The sequence below is a fragment of the Ptiloglossa arizonensis genome, chromosome 8, assembly GCF_051014685.1.
Source record: "Ptiloglossa arizonensis isolate GNS036 chromosome 8, iyPtiAriz1_principal, whole genome shotgun sequence".
Lineage (NCBI taxonomy): Eukaryota > Metazoa > Arthropoda > Insecta > Hymenoptera > Colletidae > Ptiloglossa > Ptiloglossa arizonensis.
This window is the reverse complement of record NC_135055.1, coordinates 7,738,632-7,755,468: the sequence shown is the minus strand read 5'-3', so window position 1 is coordinate 7,755,468 and position 16,837 is coordinate 7,738,632. Positions and strand designations below refer to the sequence as shown.

General features: G+C 31.3%; 3 protein-coding genes across 3 annotated transcripts; all 3 read left to right on the top strand.

Moving 5' to 3' along the window:
- The first annotated feature begins 1,149 nt into the window (after positions 1-1,149).
- Positions 1,150-2,724, top strand: LOC143150710 (ATP synthase subunit d, mitochondrial). The gene is made up of 3 exons (XM_076319156.1): positions 1,150-1,358; positions 2,050-2,218; positions 2,300-2,724. The coding sequence occupies exons 1-3, from the start codon at positions 1,243-1,245 to the stop codon at positions 2,540-2,542; spliced, it is 528 nt and encodes a 175-aa protein (XP_076175271.1). The 5' UTR covers positions 1,150-1,242; the 3' UTR covers positions 2,543-2,724.
- Positions 2,725-7,531: 4,807 nt separating this feature from the next.
- On the top strand, positions 7,532-7,940 carry LOC143150653 (uncharacterized; the record flags this gene model as incomplete). Its single annotated transcript, XM_076319104.1, is given in 2 exon segments — positions 7,532-7,748; positions 7,831-7,940. Coding segments are annotated over 2 exon segments (327 nt in total), but the record flags the coding sequence as incomplete, so codon positions are not given.
- Positions 7,941-8,277: 337 nt separating this feature from the next.
- Metrn (meteorin) lies at positions 8,278-15,009 on the top strand. The gene is made up of 4 exons (XM_076319154.1): positions 8,278-8,942; positions 9,030-9,313; positions 10,242-10,884; positions 11,094-15,009. The coding sequence occupies exons 2-4, from the start codon at positions 9,183-9,185 to the stop codon at positions 11,307-11,309; spliced, it is 990 nt and encodes a 329-aa protein (XP_076175269.1). The 5' UTR covers positions 8,278-8,942; positions 9,030-9,182; the 3' UTR covers positions 11,310-15,009.
- The last annotated feature ends 1,828 nt before the right edge of the window (positions 15,010-16,837 follow it).

The window sequence follows — 16,837 nt, the reverse complement described above, 5'->3', positions numbered from 1 at the left end:
TTACTAGGTTGTTCAATAAGTTATCTCGAACGACAAACCTATTATTTCTTGTAATAAATATACACATCATATCAAATCTATTTATTACGAATTTCCTGTTTTTCAAACAATAGAATGCTATTGGTAAAAAATCTTTCTATTATTCCATTACCTGGAATTTTTGGCATGTATTATAAACAAAATGAGATACTTACTTTTTAATTGCTGAGGTTTGACTTCATTATTTATTTTGTTAGGTAATGACATGCAGGCATTAAGAGAACCTTTTATGAATTATTAATCTCAAACATCAGGTTTCCATTAATTTATTACATTTCTTATTTTTAATTAGGTACAGAATATTAATTTAATATTTCAAGGCAAGTATTCATTGCCAGTGTACAATGCACCACAGAAATTAACTCTTGATAGATATATAAAAAATAATGCATAAAAGATAGTTATTTTTAAACTGAATGTAACATGTTACAACTACTTTTCTATTACTTAACCGCGTTTAATGAAATTGTGTCCTACTACAAAATATTGCAGAGAAATTTTTAATTTATTTGTAACAAGACAAAAAGAAACTGATTTTGATCATATCATGAAGATCTAGCAAATTTGCTTAAATCAAGAGAAATTACAAATCAAAATCAAATACCAGATAATTTATAATATTATTTAAATCAATTTATAATTAAAAGGGAGAATTGTCCAATTTCATTTTGAAACCAATTCAATAATTCACCCTTAACTAGATCGGCGAAGAAATATTTAGTATTTAATGCAACATTCGTTTCATCTGAACGATTATTTTCTAAAGTAGGTAAAAATCCTAGATGAGGCGACAAATCATTTAATTGGAGAACACTTGCAACAAGTTATTTTTAAGATCATTATCTATCAGTAACTGGCATTTTGAATAAAACGTTTATTTTTTAAAATTAAGTTTCATTTATAATTATATTTCCTTTTATATATAGTTTTAAATAATTTTTAAATTAATTTTTTAATTTTATTTTCATAAATTAATCGAAAGTATCGATACTGATAATATCGATACATTTCATTCTCGATATTATGTATATCGATACTTTCGATACATTTCATTCTCGATATTATGTATATCGATACTTTCGATAGCGAACATATCGATACAATTTATAAGTATGTCAGCACATCGGCAATTCTGTTCGTGATCGTTCATAGTTCGGAAGGAGAGAGTTACGTTAGTTCTACGGAGTGGTATTATACGGAGAAATGTCACGAAACGCAATCAAGTCAATAAATTGGGCGGCAATCAGCGAGCGAATTGCAGAAACTGAAAAGAATTCCTTGGCTGCTTTTAAAGCTAAATCTGATCAATATTTACGACGGTTAGTAAGAATCGTCAAAATAAATTCATTACATAATGTCTTCATATATGTTGCAAATTTTAATCTTGATGAATTATACTTAAGATTTTTTTTCTAATTTAAGTATTGATGGATTTTGAGTTCGACTTCTGTTAAATAAAAATTTCGACATATGATGTGTTTAAAAACGAGATCTCATGATCTCTTTTAAAATTATTCACAGACAACAATAAATAAATACATCATTATACTATGCACTGCTCACAAAAAACCCTGGAATAGCACAGGAGTAAGAGGAGTTTCTCGTTTGCTTCACCTAATCACCACTTTTATCTAATGTCTCATTGTCACTCAGTCTAAATTGTTTGTGTGGCCAGCATGGCAAGTAGCATGATAGAACCTAAAATATATGTGAAAAGTAAATATGCTCTATCTATTTTATCAATTAAATTTGCATTCCTGTAAAGGTTTTTCTTGTAAGCAGTCCACTATATCTTGTATTAATTTCATTAAAAACATTTGTACTTCTTAGAAGCTTTTGATAATTTTAATAATTGGAGAAGAATTCAATGCTTGAGAATGTCTTTTAATAATACTACAAATTAACGATGAACCAGTATCTTTTAACAGAAAAGGGTGATAATAATATAACATTGAATCTAATAAGAAATATTCAATAATTATTTGAATAAGTATATCTTATGTTTTTCAGTATGGCAGCTCTTCCTGAAGATGTACCAAAAATTGATTGGACATACTATAAAAAAAGTATTGTAACTCCTGGTTTAGTAGAAAAGTTTCAAAAAGAATATGAAGCACTATCAATACCTTACCCAGTTGATAAATATACAGCAGAAATCGAATCTGAAGAAAAGCAACTGGTAATACAATTTATATTTATGTTCTTTTCATATCTTATTTTTAAAAATTTTATTTAGCTAATATTAGTCACTATGTTACAGTCACAAAATGTTGAACAATTTTGTCGTGAAACTGATCAAAGAATTGAGGACTCACGAAAAGAAATAGAAAGAATAAAAGGCTTGTTACCAATTGAAGAAATGACAATGGAAGATTTTAGGGATGCATATCCAGAACTTGCTTTTAATCCAGAGAAACCTACAACATGGCCCCACGATCCAGAAGATCAAGTTGACGAAGATGAAGAATCTACTAAGTTAGAGTCTCAGCAAAAAGATCATTAATTCTGTTTCATGTGTTGGAATTTTTCTTACATTTAATGTAATATCGATTGTTGATAATCAACATTTGAATATTTGTGTTACCAACACATTTAACTTTGAATAGAGATTGAATTTAGGTAGTAAAATTTTGGAATTGTTAAAATAAAATCATACAGTGCTAAATACATGGACACATAAATTGATTAATTGTTTATTCATAATTCTTCTAAAAATAATACAATCAATTTATAATTTCATTTATTTCCAATTATTTTATAAGATTTTTTTTATGAATATAACTACTATGATTTGTCTAAAAGGATTTGGATATTGAATGTATTTAAAATTTATACAATTTAAAATACATAATTACAAATTGCTAAATTCAAGTATATTTTATAGTTAAAAAGCAATCAGTTGAATTTGCAATGTCTCAAAGTAGAACAAAATGAATAATTTCCCTTTTTTTGTGAAGTTCGTGCAGTAGTTAATGCTTTTATTACGCAGATTTATTTATTACTTCAATTATGAAAACAAAATATTTGAGGATTATTCTATGAATATATTTGTACACCCAGAAACTGATTTGTGCCATAAGAAACATAAAACATCGTCTCTGGGTATATGTACAATCTCATTGGTATTTAAGTTAACGCTTACATTTTTCGGGAAATTTAAGGTAAAAAATCTGTAAGAAACATAAATACTATATGAATTAGGAACCAAAACATTTATTCCATCGTCACAACAATAACAGAGACGATATATAACCGATGAATAAACGTAAATAATAAATAAAACAAAGTAAAAAAATAAACCTCGAGTAAGTGACAAGGCATATTATTTATTAATTTTTTTTACATATTTGTTCTAATTTCATTCCATTTGCATTTTAAGATTTACTTGTCTTATAATTTTTACATATCTTCCCAACACCTTTAGATATTCCAAACTCATGTGCAATTTGTTGTAACCATTTTCTTTCTATTCTCCCTTTATAAATGTGCACCCTCTTGGATATTTGTAGCTTTCTAGTTTATAATAACTTATAATAACAAGTATATACTTGTCGTCACGAAAAGAATGTGTTAAAATATCCTACAAGTTACTAGTTTACCAATATAATTTAAAAATAAATAAAAGATGTCGATCTTTTATTAATAAGATAAAAGTTTTTTACGTCAATTTAATTTCTTTCCAGCTAATTTTTGACAAAAATTCTTTAAATATACAGTAACTATAGTTCTTTACAATGATTTTGTTTCTACTTTTCGCAGGCTGTTTAATATGGGACATCACTTAAATGTAAATTGTCGATTTTAATGAAACTTACATACGACATAGTTCTTTGAAAGATATTTGACGAATTTTTCTGCTGTTATCCATATCTAGGAACTAAAGTCAGTCCTGAAAGTTGAGGGTGAAATAACATTTTTCTCAATATTTCGAAAATGATAAGACCTAGAAAACAATCGTTTAAACAAAAATTGCATACTTTTGAATAGTGAATTTAAGCTCTCAAATTGTTTCGCAAAATATCGATTTGTTTAAACAATATGTTAAAAAATGTTTATTTTTTATACTTTTTTTATATAATTTATTGTGTCGCATCTTTATAAATTTGCCAATATAAACTATAGACTAATATGGAAAATACGTATATTTAAAAATTTTTATTTGATCCTTTCAATAAAAGTTAACGTTGATACAATAAAATCAGCTTCAATACGGAACGTGAATTCTTGGAACGTATGCGAACAGTTGTAAAAATATATGATATAGTGCCTGTTTATATTATGGACACGTATTATTAATTAGTCCTCGATTGTCAAAAGTTGTCGCCACAAGTAGAAACAGTCCGCAGTATTCCTTTTGATTGAAAAGGTAGGGAAGACTTTTATAATCGTGTAACCGAATCTACTTAAATATTCCTTATATTTGTTTCATTTTTACAAATATGTTAATTCGGAAAATTGCTAACTTTATTGGGTGTGGCATTAGGTTTTTCAAACTGTTTTGAAATTAAAAGGATAATACTATAAAGTGACTGGTGTGTTGTACATTTGTAAACATTTGATAACTCTGAAAAGCGTCGAGTACCCGTCCTTTATTAAAAGACACGGATAATTTTCCACATAAACAATTTCAGCTTACACCCACACAGTAATACACAAGTGTCGATAATTTCGTTCTGATGATTGCTTGAAACACTAGCTGAAAATATAGCAAAGTTCGTATGTATCATACTTTTATACAGCTTCGGGTATACCTGCAGGAGCAGTGGAGCTTTAGAATCATATCTTTCCAGAGTTGCCAAATTTTTACAAATGTACAACACACCAGTCATTTTATGACATTATACTTTTAATTTCAAGATGTTTAAAAACATCATTGTAGAAATAAAACAAATATAAGAAATATTTAACAGTAGATATAGAGAATTTTCAAATAGTTGTATTTCCCAGTGTAGTTTCGGTTACGCGGCAAACATTAATACTATATACAGTGTTATTAATATTTTTATACTGTATAACATACTTATTATAACTTGGGAAGTATTTTATGATAAGTGTTCAAATACTTTTGTGTGTCACTGAATATTCATACATTAACATAAAATAGATTTATTATACTACACAAATGGTAAATGTAACAAGTCAAATGAATACTGGCTATTTAAGGGGAAAGTCACCATGCTTCGACTGTTCTTTGTCCTTTACACTTTGTTCTTGTATGCAATACACAAAAAAGGGCAGCATTATATTTAATTATACGATGATTGCATTATGGAATGATTTGATTTCTTTGAATTACCTAATTTAAGATGACTCTTTTATCTTGTTACTGTGCAATATGTTATAAACAACTGATGGTAACAAAAACTATTTTTAGGAATTCGATATGGAGAGGTTTGGGAAATTTATACCTTGTTCTCTTGTTGAGAACATATTTTTAATACCTTTGATGTTACGTGAGATATTCTATTGTATTAAGATAAAATAGACACTCCACATAAACCACATATCACTTGAATCGCTATAAAATAATGCTCTGGCATTAGGTACTAATATATAAAGTATAAATAAAATATGTTCACCCTCATACGTGGTGACCTCATTTTGTAATTTTTCAGATAACAGTATTGAATAAGAAGAGTATTCTTTAGAAAGTCATTGACTGCTAAATGTAAAATAGAAACTGCACAATAGATTAAATATTCCCAACTTTTAAATCATTGAAAACTTCTTCATTAGGATCATTATTATCATTATTGTACAATGGTGAATCATTTATGGAAGTGTTCTATTGAATATGGATTACCTTTATCATATCCCATTATCACTCATTATTGTGTAAATTTGGTTTATGTTAATATTATATTTTTTTAAAATTTTCAACACTTCTAATTTCAAATTTTTAGAATTGTGTCTTACATGTAATTTTATTATATTTAACATTTGAACAACAATTTTTTTATTTTGAAGTCAACATATTACATGTTTAGGTCAAAAATAAACAGCCACATGTTGCAACATCGATCTTCAAATTAATAAGTTTTCTAGCACACAGATGTGTAACTTATTACTTTAAATCCCCTCATTTTTCATCAATAACATTTAAAATGGTATGTGAATTGCCATTGTTTATTTCCAGACCTAAAAATGTTCAATTACATAAAATTTAGAAAACAAAAAGTACAAATGTGATGCACATATTGTCTTATCAATATAGCTTTTATAAGGAATCTAATGGTTTAAAATACAATAAAGTAAATGGTCGTCTTCCTACAGTCATTAAATCTATGTATGCATTCGTAACCTTTTTAACTAATTATATATTTGAATTTTGTGTTGCAGATATATTTTTTGATGATACTACATCTATACCACTTAACATTTGATTTATTCTTGTTGTAGCGATTCAAAGAAGGGCATCTATTAAATGCTTCTTTAAGTTTATAAGGCAATTTCCAACGATTTTGGCTACAAATTTTACACACATATATTAAAGATTTTACCGCCAGTTTCTTCAAGAATAAACGAATTTTTCACAAAGCATTGATGTATACCCCGTCATTCTCGCTATGGATAATGTGTGTGTGTGGCGAGTGTTTAAGAACAAAATAAAATAACTGCTTCTGTTCATCTAAAACATTATTCCATTTTCGGAAAAATAAAAGTTTTTTATCTATATATAGACATGGAATAAAGTTTCAGTGAAAATAAAACCGTTTTTTCAGAACAGAAAAGTCAAAAAGTAACTGTTATGTTAAACTAATTAAAAATTTTTGCAGTTCCATTTCAACCCTGATTTTCATATTGAATTGATCAATCTCGGTTTAGGATAACTTCACTTTAATTCCTGACTCAACACCTTTTAGCGACAACTTGCGGTTACTTTAACGTAGTGTGAATCGCCATTTAACGGCGCGCAATTTATATTTAATAATCTCGTGAACTACATTTCAATTTTTGTTTATTTCTGTTTCACTAAAATAGTACAGTTTCAAAAAATATCTGTAATATAATAAATAATGTATATGTTTTCTCTACCTTGTCATTGTTCGTTATAAGAAAATTCCGTTCATAGAATTTTCTGGTAAAAGTTTATTGTCCGCTTGTTGACGCTTATAAAATAAATTCCTAACGCAAACACAAAATTGATCTTCTCTCCTATTGTCTTACGATATATATTACAAAAGCAGTTTTACTTACAGAGCAATCAAACTTATGTTGCAAGTTTGGAAAAACAGAAAACACCGAATAATGTACTTCAGATATTATGTTTTTAATTATATAAGATAACAGGAAAGAAACATATTTGAAATATTATTGAAAATTAAAAAGTAGATAAATATCTCGTATATTTTCAAGACAATCAGGCAGAAATTCAAAACTTGCAATACATATTTCATTCGTAAAAACTTCAGCAATTTATTCGGAAAGTAAATAACTAATACTTTTTATTCGTGAATCTACAAATTATATTTAAAATCTACATATTTAATTTCGGAGGGACATAACAGAAATAAAATTTGAAAACCGAGAATTTTTGAAAGAGCAAGAAATTTTTGATACGTTTCGTTTTCTAATTGATCATTTAATGGTTCATCGACTGACGGATTCTATTCAGTATTTATACCAACTGTTCGATTATAGAATACTGTTCAGATTAAAACTCAAAGAGCCACGATTACTTTGAATGGAAAGATACATTATACACATATGCATCATAATTACGATACTACGAACATTTTGAAAAATATTACACTTGTTTACATTTATATATTACAGACACGTAGATAGTAGTTTTTGAAATCATCGATTCCAGTAGTTCAGAGTTTTTGTCTTTAGTTTCTTATAGGACTGCCATGAAAATTTTGAACATATGTTCTTATAATCCTTGTCCTATTGAATAGGTATCAGGGTACAGAGAGATGAAGTTTTCGTACAAAAACTTTCTCTTTCTTAAAAATTTGATATTGATCATTCCTGTTTGTACATACATACATGTATGATAAATCGACACTAAGCATCTAGAAAGCGTTTGTCTCATTTCAACTGATACAGTTTGGAAAATGATCTTGTATATTTTTTTCGGCGGAAACACGAGTTAATACGTACGCGTAAAATGCTTTATGTAAAATTCTCCATACGGAAAAGCGAACCGATTCGTGATGGATTTAACTGACAGTGGTGCTGTCGCAACGAGGCATAGCAAGGAAAGGGAAGAAAAAGACAGAAGACAAGAAGAAAGAAACGCTAACACTGCTTGATAGTTGTGAGAGGGAGGAGGGTCAGGTAGAACGAGACAGTGCAGAAAGGGAGGCATTGAGAGAGAAAATCAACGGACGAAGCGAGGCGAAACGAAACGAGTCGACTCGAGCTAAAGTAGATTAAAGGCCGGGATAGTGAAGAATAGAGAGTAGGGAGAAAGGCGAGCAACGCAACGACATGGCCCGAAATAGTTGTACAGGAGTTGTGTAAACGGTGACTATACCTATGCCGACATGCGAAAACGCTAAAATCGTGCGTGGTTGGATCTTGGTGTAGAAGAGTTACCACCTTTCTACGTTTCAACGCAAGCATGATTCTTCGTATATTCTCGACCTCGTTTGTTGTACGTACACGATCGTACAAACGCGCGAATCGAAAACACAGTGTAGAAACGAAAGTGAGTGGTCTACTGCTAAAACAGTGAAGGCGTGAGAAAGTTTTCAACTAATCCAATTTTGAAACGGACGAGTTTTGTTTTTCCGTTTACACGGGGGTGGATTTTCATCATCGTTATGTTGTTTGTTCCGTATCTAGAATAAATTTAAATAAATTTCGAGCAAGGTACACTGCATCTTGTGCGATAACGGCAGAGCACATCAGAAAAGTGAAATACTAAAATTACAAAAATTTAAAGACTCAATGCGGTATGCATCACAAAATCTATAAATCGATCGTAATCTTTCTACTTATACTCGTTAGTCCCTTCAATAATGAAATTTTTACAATTCTAGATAAATTAACAATGCAAAAAATACATTCTGATTGTGGGAAATGAAATGAAATTCTAAATCTAATTAGGAGACGATTCTAGAAGTTTATAAAGCAGAAATGCGACTTTGAGTGTGTATCGAAATTTAATTGACGTGAACCAGAATTAACAAAAAATGAGAACGCTTACGTTCATCGCCTGTTCAGTACTTTTGCTATCCTTATTACGTATTTGCATCGTGTCATCGGCCCCTATGTATGAACATGCTGCTCTCCAAGGCGCCGATGAATGCGATTGGATTGGAAGGTTTGTATTCTCTGTTTTAATACCAGTTTTACACAATGCATTCTTTTTTTTTTCTACACACACGCACGTTTGCACGAACACGCACGAACGCACGCACAAAATCGTACACTCGCTCGTTTTACAGTCGTAGTGTTCATACGCAATGTTTCACGGTATTTTCAACAGGCTTCTAGTATGAATTTACTCGAAAATGCATAAAGAATAATATAATTGCTCCGCAATCGTTTGTAGTACAAACTGGCTATAATACTCAACGTACATTGTGATACGGTTCAATATCGTCTTAATTTTTGCCACAGAAAAACGATTGAACGCTCAATAAAGATATAATCGTATATTTTTGTACCTTTTCCTTCCCACTTGATCTCTCGTTTTTATTTTACTTTATCCTTTTTATATATCAAATCCGCCAAAGTACTCAAATCTTTGCAGATATATCTACGTATCTACGAAATGCCTTTATAACGGAAAACGAAAACATGGAGCCTTTTATTAAACATGAAACCAGTCGCACGACTTACTACCAAAACCGGTTTTCTTCGTGCAGTAAGAGCGAACTCGAGAAGGATCGCACGAACTGGCGGTCGATTTATCATCTCTCTCTTTTCTCAGTCAAAGATTGACAGTCAGGTATGCGCGCGTGCACAACGTACCATGCACGCATGCATGCACGGACGGACACGCACGCACGCATGCACGCAAGTACAAACACACGGACGTACAGACAGACGGAGACGGTGACGAAGAGAGAAGGAGGTGCAGGCAAACAGAGCGAAAAAGAACAAAGCAAAGAAAAACAATTTGTAACAAGAACAATCTTCGCGAAAACATTGAATTGAAATATATTGTAAAAACATAATTGTATGCGTAATGAAGTACTATACCGATCGTACCGTAAAGAATGTTTCTACGTTGTATTGCGTTACAGCGGAGGTGGTGACCGAGGTGTTCGACCCGTTTATCTTCGATGTTCGAGAGGGACCATATCTTGGCGGTATCCACGCGGAGCTTTGCGCATAGTTCTCTCGCCTCCTATTTTGACCGGATCTGTATCGAAACTTCATTTCGAAATGATCGAAAAAGGTGGTAATAACGGTAACACGAGTATCGGTGATATTGTCCGATTATCCGGATTTCGCACATGTACCAAGGTCTCTGGTCCGGTGAGAGTGTATTTGGAAACTCGTGGTAAACTTCGATCGATGTACTCTCCAAGAGACGGCAAGCACGAAGCGTCCCATAGATGTTTCCGCGCGAAAAAACAGCCCGCGGCGCTTTACATCGAAGCGGAAGAACCTCTTATGTCGGGTGAACGTCACGATGCTAAATTACAATACGATTTGGAATTACGATACGCCGACAACGGTCGAGAATTGAGAACCCGTCGATTTAACGAGGAGGAGGAAGAGGACTGCAGACCGTGTTCTATGGATGAATTAGCTAAAGCCTATTGTCAAAGCGATTTTGTAGCCAGAGGTACAGTGAGTGCCGTTCAAAGACAACCAAATTTAGAAGCTGCCGAACTCGTGCTTGGGATAATTAAGATTTTGCGTTTAATCGAAGAAAACGAGGTAACGACCTTTACTCATTCAACGCGCACACAGTCGATCGTAACAGCAGTCGTACGCTAATCTTATTATTCGTCGAAAGGACTAAAAGACATAGTAAATTTTTTTGTTTCGATAGCTTTCGATTTTTTTTTTTCTTCGTTCTTCTTCACGCTTATGATCACATTAACTATTTTACCTTTATAAATTAATTTTTATTACTTTTCGAACAGGGCAATAACGATGTGGACGTTGCCGATTCGTACGACCGAAGAAACATTCGTGTAAGGGTACCGACTGCCTGTGATGCTCGACACGGCCAGGGCGAGTTTGTCGTAATGGCTAAACGAAGACTTGGTGATCTTGTTCTGGTCTGTGCACCGAGGCTGGAAACTTGGGTAAAAACGGTCCGTGAACTGGAAAGCGCACCTTGTGTACTTCGAAGTTAGCACGTTCAAGTTGCAACAAAGTGATTGTAAATATATTGTACAGTAATTCCTAGCTTATAGATAAAAGCTGTGTTAGGGATACGCAATCAGGAATCACTCCAACTATTATTCACGTTTCTTCAGCTCGAGCGTTTCACTGGCTGAACTTTACACTAAAAATTTTATATTTTTTATTATATCTTCGTAAGAGTATTATCAATAGATTAGCAAAGTTTCCTCGATGAAAATAATTGATGACCTTAGTCGAATTATTTTAAATTATACGTAATTGAAAGTTTTTTTTTTTTTTTTTTTTAGAAATAATTAAAGTAAATTATAATTAAGAATAGACCGATGAGGTGAATGTATGGACTCATTTTTCATCAGAAAGATCTCAAGAAACGCTTAATAATACTCTAATAAAGGTATAATGAAAAACATAACAAAATTTAATTTGTATTAACGTTGACATACTGATACACGTTCAGCATCTCTCTGCTGGGGACAAATAAGCAATCCAGATACAGTATTTTCTCGATAAATGTGAAAGCCTTGGGACTAAAATTTACATTTATAAGGGACCATCCATAAAATTCCGTACCTCTGTTCGTATTTCATTGGCAGTGACAGTTATAGAAATGGATAGGAAACAGAAGAGAAAATGGGACTGAGCGTCGAGGCAAACGTTGAAGTTTAAAAGCCATTTGATTGCTTACAACATTAATACAGACATATTTTATAATTTCTTCTTTGTTTTTTACGAAACTTTTATCAACAACTTTGTAAAATCTTCCTAATTAATACATTCCGTGCCACTTGGGACGTATACGTTGAATTTTTCGTTCAAGCCATTTACAATGTTCACCATAATATGCCTTTATGACTGTAAACAAGTATGTAACGTTAAAAATTAAATTTATTGCTTTGTTGTCTAATACATCTTAAATTCTATACCCTTTTTTTTACTAATTATAGTTTGTTCACTACTATAAATATTGTAAGCCGTACAATATATTTAGTCGGAAACAAAACTATCAATTACAGTAGTGTGAGGTATTCATTACACACGGCTTGACGGGAAATAATCAAAAATTGATCCGGCACAGAACGCGTTACAATGAGACCAAACATGACATAATGAGATGATATTTACTTATTTACCAAGTGATATTAACTCAATATTTTTCACTTATTAAGTAAATCTCCCTTTTATTCATATTTAGGGTAGTCGTACAACGCAATCAAATGTGGCTCGGAATCGAGAAAACATGGTTTCTTTCGCATTTATCGTTTAATATATATATATATATCTAGATATGATCTAAATTATAATAAGAGTAACATTTTTATTAACAAAAAATCAATAATAAGAAAGTTTATCTTTGCATTAATATTATTTCACTAACACAAGCATTTATCTTATCGACTAGTGTTATATTGTAATTAACTGAAGAGTATCGTAAAGTATCATATTAATCGTTCGACTGGTTCCAAGGAAAACCTCTCCCCTCTCAGCAGAGGAGATAAAAAGTTTCACATCTATCGCGACAAGACTCTACTTGGAACGTGTTATTTTTTAAGAATATTAACGCTTTAGGTAATTAATGTAGGGGGTATTCTGGTGTGATACACAGTATTTGCTAATACTTTAAACAATTTTGTTATACAGAAAGTATAAAACATTTCGCAGTAAAATGTTTCGTTTCAGTTTATATTTATACATGTTTCTACAGTAAATATAATTTTTTTCATTGAATAAACATCAAAATTGACGATTCTCTTTGTCCTCGGTTTAATCGCTTTCGTAAAGATGTTGGCTATGATGTCTGTGATTTTGAATCACTTGCTTATCTAAATTGGAAATGCAAAAGATATTTCTGATCCGTATAACTGGTTGTAGTAGGAAGCAAAATAAGAGAGAAATAGCTATTATCAAAAGAATGGCGTTTCTCTAAAGTACAGTCCGATTCACTGAATATATTTACAAAATTTGAAATTAATTGGTCGAGTAAATTTTGAGATATCGTCGACTCCGTTTTAAAAAATACTGTTTCGAAAAAACGGGTTTAAAGTTTTGTTTCCCTATAATTACAATGCATATAATAAAACTTGTATTTCTTGCAGCGTTCAGAATGATCAATTCTATGTACGTCTCAAGTACTTGGGTAAACTTCCGCTGGTTGTCCAATATTTATTGACATCTTAAATATAACATTTTCAATTGTTGCAAAACCTTCATGCCTTACAATCAAATTCGCGGATATTTCGATGCTTGATTTCTTATAACGATTATGTTTCAGAAAAAAAGTCCAAAACAGGATAATAATTAATTAACAATTTATTATTATTTTCGATTTTCCAAACATCTTTCTAATAAATTTGTCGAAGATAAAAAGTGTATAATCTAACCACTTTACCGCGGGTTTTTTAGAAACAAAGATCGAGCATAGAGGAAGGGAAACATATCTGTAGTAACAATGGCGCTTACGGTTATGTACTTTAAACAGCTACAATTTCACTATTTTTATGGATTCGAATATAGGCCTTTACACATACATTTTTGAAAACACATTCTTTAAGAAAATTAATCCTTAATTGGTATGGTGGTTATTTTGTCATATTATATACGGTATAGTAGGATCTGTGGGTATATCTGCATATTATTGTTTAAATACTTGTAGGCTTTTTTAAGAAACAAAAATTTGATTGTGAATTTCTCCTAATGAATTAATATTTATCAAAAAACTGAAAAAAATGCAATTTTTGACAATAATAAAATTTGCTGGGATCTGTCAGATTCCACTTTATAAGTTACGGATTCAATAAAAAGAAAATCGATTTTTTTAAAGATCCATATTAGAATACCTCCTTAAGCTAGGGATTAAGGTTCTAGAAATCGCTTCATTATTATAAACTTAGACATTCCTGCCGAATATGTGTGCTTTTGGCGCCATAGTGCCTTGACCTCAATAACGATTGATCTCTACCATAAAACCACAATTCGTGGCTTTTATTTATATTCTTTCTTAAACATTCTCTTTGTATTCTTTACAAAATTAACACTATTTACAGATTATCATATTCGCAATAAAAACATTACGCATTCTTTAATAGTTTTCTAAAAAGCTATTACTTAATTTTGTTCACTATTGGATATTAAGTAGCATTATATTATTATATCAGCATTTTATTTTTAACTATTATGTTATAAGAAACAAATTATTTCATTGCGTAACGTATAAATTTATAAAATTGGGGAGTGATTCCCAAAGGAAGGGAAAGGAGAGGGGAGGCGTTTCATCCCGGGCCTGCTAGTGGACTGACCCGTCAGTAAAGCATCCTAGCAGGCCCTGCCTTATACGCCGGGACATTGGGAGATCGGTAAAGGATCGTATATATACCGATCGGAGCAGGTACGGGAACTTGCGGGAAACGATTGGTGGTGAGTTTTCTCTGGTGGCAAGCGTGGATAACGCCGCCACAAAAACCTACAAATTCATGCACCTGGAACCTTTTTAGATATGTTTTCTAAAGTTTATTGAACAATCAGAACCAAATCTGACATTGACGCTAGTTGTCATAAGCGTCAAGGTGTAAAAGTTACACCTAATAAAAGTCAATTAAAAATTCACTTTCGTGAAACTTGTGTTCTACCGATAACAATAATAAAATTGTTGATTTAAAGTATGTTACGTGTTTTCTTTATATGTGTGTAAATAAATTATTACAACTTTCCTAATCTTGATATTATGTCCTCTGCTAAAAGTAGCACTTATTCTATACTTCAACTTCAACATTATATTTTTTGCATAAGTTTAAGATATTTTTCAAAAATTTCGATACGTTAACTATCCTACTATGAAATTTTATTAAAAAAAAACTCCTTCCTTTGCGGTGAAAAAATTGGAACTTTTTCCGGCTTTGAACCACTATGCGACGTAGCGACAGTTGCGATTATTGTATCATATCATTAATAGATCAACTGATCTTACTAACAGCGTTTAACGTTTATCGTATATCATATTTCATTTTATATCGACTACGTTGTATCGGCACGTTGTTACTCTGCTCGTCTTACGGTCCAAATTTATTAAACTTTTTATTACGTTCCGACTCTCAGCATTTTATGAAGTTCTTAATTCGCGACTCTCGGCAACCCATCACTACCTTTAACTTTAACGGGTCGAGTGCGGTTCGAATCTTTCGCTGACAAGTGACACAAGAGAATTCGTCCCGTCACAAAGCGTATGTTGTGTGCGTGCACGTGCGACAAGAATGAATGTGACTGTATGAAAGGGCAGTATAGCGAGCGGTTCAGCGTATTCGGGGATCTCTTCATCGAATAAAGAAACTCTGCTGATCCTTATTAATTTTTATTGATTCTCATATTATTATTATTTTTTTTTTTTTTATAATAAATAAACAAACTTTATAGTACATTTGGAATACATAAATAGGCGTACGTTACTCCAAATACAGTTACTCCAAAAATTTTCCATACATTACATTTGTAATTCTTTTGTTTTGCACCATTTTAAACATAATAGTATCAGTAGATTATTTACATAATGTTTTTTTTTTATTATTGGCACTATAATAAAAGTAACAAATGATGTGTGTTAATATATAACATACGTAATTACGTGTGTAATAATCTCAATGTTAGTTTCTTGGTAAATGGAATTGAAATTTATTCCCTAAATACGAGCAAATAAGTTTCCAAAATATAAAATGCAATGAAAACGACAATTACGATTTGCATTTAATTGATAATTAATCTGATTTTTCATTCAGGAAAAATAGTTAAGACATTTCATTCTACGATTCAGTACACAATAGATCGATATCAAGATACAAAATCTTGTGAAGATAGAAGACAAACCAGCCGACCGAAGAAACTGTAATCTCACCATAAACGGAGTATTTAAAAAAAAATAAACGAAGAACCAAAAACAAGTATACCAAAATTTGTGCAAGCGATTCAGAACGATTGTAATATCACAGTCGTTCCTCCAACTATACGAAATAATGTTCAAAATTCCGGATGAAAATGGACGTATTGCTAGAAGAAAGTTCTTTGTTATAATGTAAATAAGAAACGATGATTTTAATTTTCCAAAACACACGTGGATAAAGAATTTAAGCTTTTAGAGTTCCATCTCGTTAAGTGGCGAAAGTAAATTAAATATATCCCAAACGGAGCACGCGTATGAAGAAAGTCCATTAAACAAATGAAAACGAAAAATTTACAACCGATTGTAAAAAAATCACAGCGGTGATGGCATTTTAGTGCGGAGGTGTACGAGTGCGAATAAACTCAGAGAATTAGTTATTATTGGCGGTATAATAGATCAACACATCTGTTTAAATATTCTAAAAAAAACAATTTGAAGAAAAGTGCGGAAAGTACACACCCCCTCAATCACTAGGCATGAACCCCATAGAACATCTATGGTAGGAAATAAAAAAACGTTTGAGAAAACATAATATTAAAAACAGACAACAGTTGAAAGGTGAAATCGAATGGAGTAATATTGAACCCACAATGA